Source organism: Populus alba, chromosome 14, assembly GCF_005239225.2.
Source record: "Populus alba chromosome 14, ASM523922v2, whole genome shotgun sequence".
In the NCBI taxonomy this organism is placed as follows: Eukaryota; Viridiplantae; Streptophyta; class Magnoliopsida; order Malpighiales; family Salicaceae; genus Populus; species Populus alba.
Window position 1 is genome coordinate 5,063,979 of NC_133297.1, and position 3,848 is coordinate 5,067,826.

General features: G+C 34.0%; 1 protein-coding gene across 4 annotated transcripts; it reads left to right on the forward strand.

Annotated features, from left to right (window-relative positions):
* The first annotated feature begins 833 nt into the window (after positions 1–833).
* On the forward strand, positions 834–3,342 carry LOC118041352 (autophagy-related protein 8f). 4 transcript variants are annotated; one of them, XM_035048646.2, is made up of 6 exons: positions 834–1,029; positions 1,127–1,213; positions 1,293–1,348; positions 2,023–2,075; positions 2,317–2,435; positions 3,029–3,342. In XM_035048646.2, exons 2-6 carry the CDS (start codon positions 1,177–1,179, stop codon positions 3,130–3,132), a joined length of 369 nt encoding a protein of 122 aa, XP_034904537.1. In that variant the 5' UTR covers positions 834–1,029; positions 1,127–1,176; the 3' UTR covers positions 3,133–3,342. The 4 variants fall into 4 exon arrangements, with proteins under 4 accessions (XP_034904537.1, XP_034904538.1, XP_034904536.1 ...); XM_035048647.2 differs by having other exon boundaries at positions 1,139–1,213; XM_035048645.2 differs by having other exon boundaries at positions 839–1,029; positions 1,160–1,213.
* Positions 3,343–3,848: the final 506 nt, after the last annotated feature.

The following is a 3,848-nucleotide window of genomic DNA, read 5'->3' on the forward strand; positions in this document are numbered from 1 at the left end:
GAAACAAAAATAACATTTTTTCTCTTTATAGTTGTTACATGAATAAGAGAGTAGTAGAACTCGAGCTAGATCTATTGTAAAAGACAAAACACCATAATTATTTTATTCTTAATAACTTTTTAACATATGTCGTTTCACGTTCATAAAGCCATCAATACTAAAATTCTTTTTAGATGAATTATGTTGTAATAGTTGCATTTAGTTTAATAAGATAATAAAACTCTATACAGTCTCAATTTTAAGCCCTATAATTACTAATATAATAGTTATTGAAGGCATATATAATTATTAATTTTCAAACCTGTATAATAAATTGAAGTATACGTAAGTTGACTCGAACAATTAATAAAAAAAACTAAAACCTTAATACCACATTATTATATTTATAACGTATTAATAATCGAACAAACAACAAATTAAAACAACCCCTTAATCAGTGGCAGGGAAGGGGGGCAGGCAGGCCCTGCCCCTGCAAGGAAAATTTTTCTAGCCCTTCTTTTATATAAAATAATAAAAATTTTAAATTTTTTAAATAATTTTTTTTAATTTAACCCCTTTTAATTTCTCTTTTTTGCTCCACCCCTACCCTTAATGCCAAGAGCAGAAAGCATGCAGCACAATTATCAATCTAGTACCTCTTGAATCATAAATACTTCAAAAAAAAAATATTTAACCATAAAACAAACACTCCCTTGATACTTCAGGAAGAAAACAGCTGGCCACATTATTCTACCCCTAAATCCCTCTCTACGGTGATTGGCTCTCAAGTTCCTTCACTCAACCAAACACACAAGACCACGTATCCAAAACTCTACTTCCCCTCCATCTTATTTACGTGGCAATCACTCATCGGCATACCTTTCCTTCACTCAACCAAACACACAATACCACGTATCCAAAACTCTACTCCCAACTCCACTTTATTCACGTGGTAATGACTCATTGGCATGCCTGACACAAATTAATCGGAGAGGAACCGAGATTAAATAAAATCATCACTTCGAACTCCAAACAAAAAAATCTGTTTGTGTAAGTCTTCGTTAACTTCTGTTTGGTTGCCGAGGAAATTTAATTACTTCTTGGATTTTGATATTCTCGTCCTTTTGATTCTATTGATCGATTTTAGTTTCGTAAGCAGCGGATAATCTTGTGTTTGCAGAATTTCTGATAAAAATTATGACTATGAGCCGTTTCAAGCAAGAGCATGATTTCGGTATTTTTCTTGTTTTTGTTTAATCATGCCTGATTCTGTGTAATTACGAAACCCTAATTTTCGTTTTCTTTTTCTTTAGAGAAGAGGAGGGCTGAAGCTGCGAGAATCAGGGAGAAATACCCGGACAGGATTCCGGTAAGGATGTTTTTTTAATTGTAGCTCATTAGTTGACGGAGTTCGGGATAGAGTTATTTTTTGCTGGTGCTGAGTTTTTTTTTTTTGATGAATATTGGTATTGTTGTCAATGGGGCTTGAATTGTTCTCGCTACTTAGACATGATGATTTATGATGGTTGTTTTTGCATTTAGCGATTGATTGAAGCCTCTATCTCTACTCTGTGACTGTTGGTAATAAATGTGGGCTAGGTCGATTTATTCATCTGATTGAACTTCCTAAAATTTTGCTGTTCATTCTGGAAAGCAGAACACAAGATCTTGCTTGCCTTTTATTTCTCTTGTTGAAAGAAAGCCTTTTGAATTTTGAAACAATTTAGGTGGTAGAACATGCTTTAATTTTGTACATATTGTATCTGTTTCGATGTGGGTTTTATTGTGCTTTAATCATGCGAGCTTGCTTGTTGCATTGCGCTGAAATCTGTGCTCATCACATCATTTACGCATTCAATTTTAATTACATGTGTTGAGGACTGATGCATGGTGCTCCATTTGCTCGTTGAATGATATTATTTCCTTGAATTTTGTTTCTGTTTAAGTTATATATGTTCTACAATGGATAGCCTAATTTCAATAAGGAGTAAAGTCTTTTGGCACCTTTCTCATCCCAGTTAGCCTCTATTACTTACCAACTAGGTAATTGTGGAGAAGGCTGAGAGAAGCGATATTCCCAACATCGACAAGATAAAGTAAGAATCACTTTCATACTGCAAATGTTTTCTCCCTTTGTTTCGTTCATGATATGGTTCGGGTCTTCCTTTAGTATTGTTAGTTAGAGAATGCATCTTTCTTGTCCTCCAAAAATTCAGTTGATGGGTTTTTTCCCCTACAATTCAAATTGCACCATATGGTTGTTTATGTCCCGTACTTCTGTTTATTTATACATTTTGAAGTGCAAAAGATAATATCTATTTGGTTTGAGTTTTACAGGTACCTAGTCCCAGCTGACCTGACAGTCGGTCAATTTGTTTATGTGATCCGGAAGAGAATTAAACTGAGCGCAGAAAAGGCAATTTTTATATTTGTGGACAATGTCCTCCCACCAACTGGTATCAATCACTTTCTCTCTTCCCCCTCCTAATGAAATGTGCATAATACATCTATGAACTTATCAAAAATAGCTTGAATCTCAAACTAGTCAGGTTCACTGATACAGATATGTATATTTATTTTTTATATATAATAATGGCTGTGGGTGTGAAATGGTTTTTAGATACTGCTATTAAACTGATTTTTTGACAATGAATCTCTACTGCATGGAATAACTTTTCCTTTAAAACTAACCAATTGAACTAGTCCATCGCAAATTAAATGGGTCAAGGAAATGTTTTTTCAACCGAAACTAAATTATCAATTAAAGCATCTAATGATCATTTTGTTTACTTCAATTGTTAAGTTGCTCATTGAAGATGCACGTTCATGAAGATGCACGAACATTAATTTCTGTAGAAATCTAAACTTTGTTTAGCACAAATTAGTTCATATGCAGGGCAACTGGTGTGTATTTAGTCTCTGTGTTTGCTTGTATAACTGGCGTGTTCCCTTTAAAATTGTGGATAGTTTTTTAATAGCAGGCAAAAGTGTTTTAACATTTTTCAGAAACCTGGGAGTAATAATTTGTGTAAATTCAAACATATCGCAGGAGCAATAATGTCCTCAATCTATAATGAAAAGAAGGATGAGGATGCATTTCTCTATGTCACGTACAGTGGGGAAAACACATTTGGGTGCCAGATGTTGTCATAGCCAAGTTCTTTCAGTGTCTTCCATTCTTTGTCATTACAAGTTAAAATCTATCTCTCGTTTCCTAGGACTTGAACAGTCCTGATATTATGCCCTGTGATTTATGGCATTGTTGTCTTTCTTGTACATGTGTACAGCTCTTCGGAAATTGAAATGGTGTCAGCTACTGAAAGTAAATAAAAATTTGGAAACATGTTTTCTTTTCCTCGCTCACTACTTGTCTATTAATTGGTTTCTAGTTTTTGCCTCCACATAAATGAGGAGCAGGCGTCTTGGTTTACTTTGGAGTAAATCTTGAAGCTTGCCTAGAAATATTACTGTGAAATGAATGCAGTGGTAACAAAATGGGAGAGAGTGAGGATTGGGTATATCTGGAGAAAAGGTTGAATTGGCTCCCAATGTGGGAAACCGCACATCTCAGGTTTGGAAAGTGAGAAGCTGTCAGTAGTAAAGGAAAAGGGGAGAAGAGGGAGATCCATCGAAGTGGTATCAACGGATTTGAAATCCTTTGATATGTGTACATGTTTACTTTTTTCTCAAAACCCTTTGATATTGGATCGCGGATTTGATATGTGATCCGTGTAGTCTAGATGGGGTTTATTTGATAGTATGGAAGAGGATTTATTTTAAAGCTTTTTTTTAAAAAAATATTTTTAAAAGTTTATTTTTGATATTAGTACATTAAAATAAAAAAAAATAATTTAAAATAAAAAAAATTA

Excerpts from the sequence above, each read along its gene's own strand:
- LOC118041352 (XM_035048646.2), top strand. The coding sequence starts at position 1,177 with ATGACTATGAGCCGTTTCAAGCAAGAGCATGATTTCG. Across the intron at positions 1,214-1,292 it reads CAAGCAAGAGCATGATTTCG|AGAAGAGGAGGGCTGAAGCT; the intron begins GTATTTTTCTTG and ends CTTTTTCTTTAG. Across the intron at positions 1,349-2,022 it reads AATACCCGGACAGGATTCCG|GTAATTGTGGAGAAGGCTGA; the intron begins GTAAGGATGTTT and ends CTTACCAACTAG.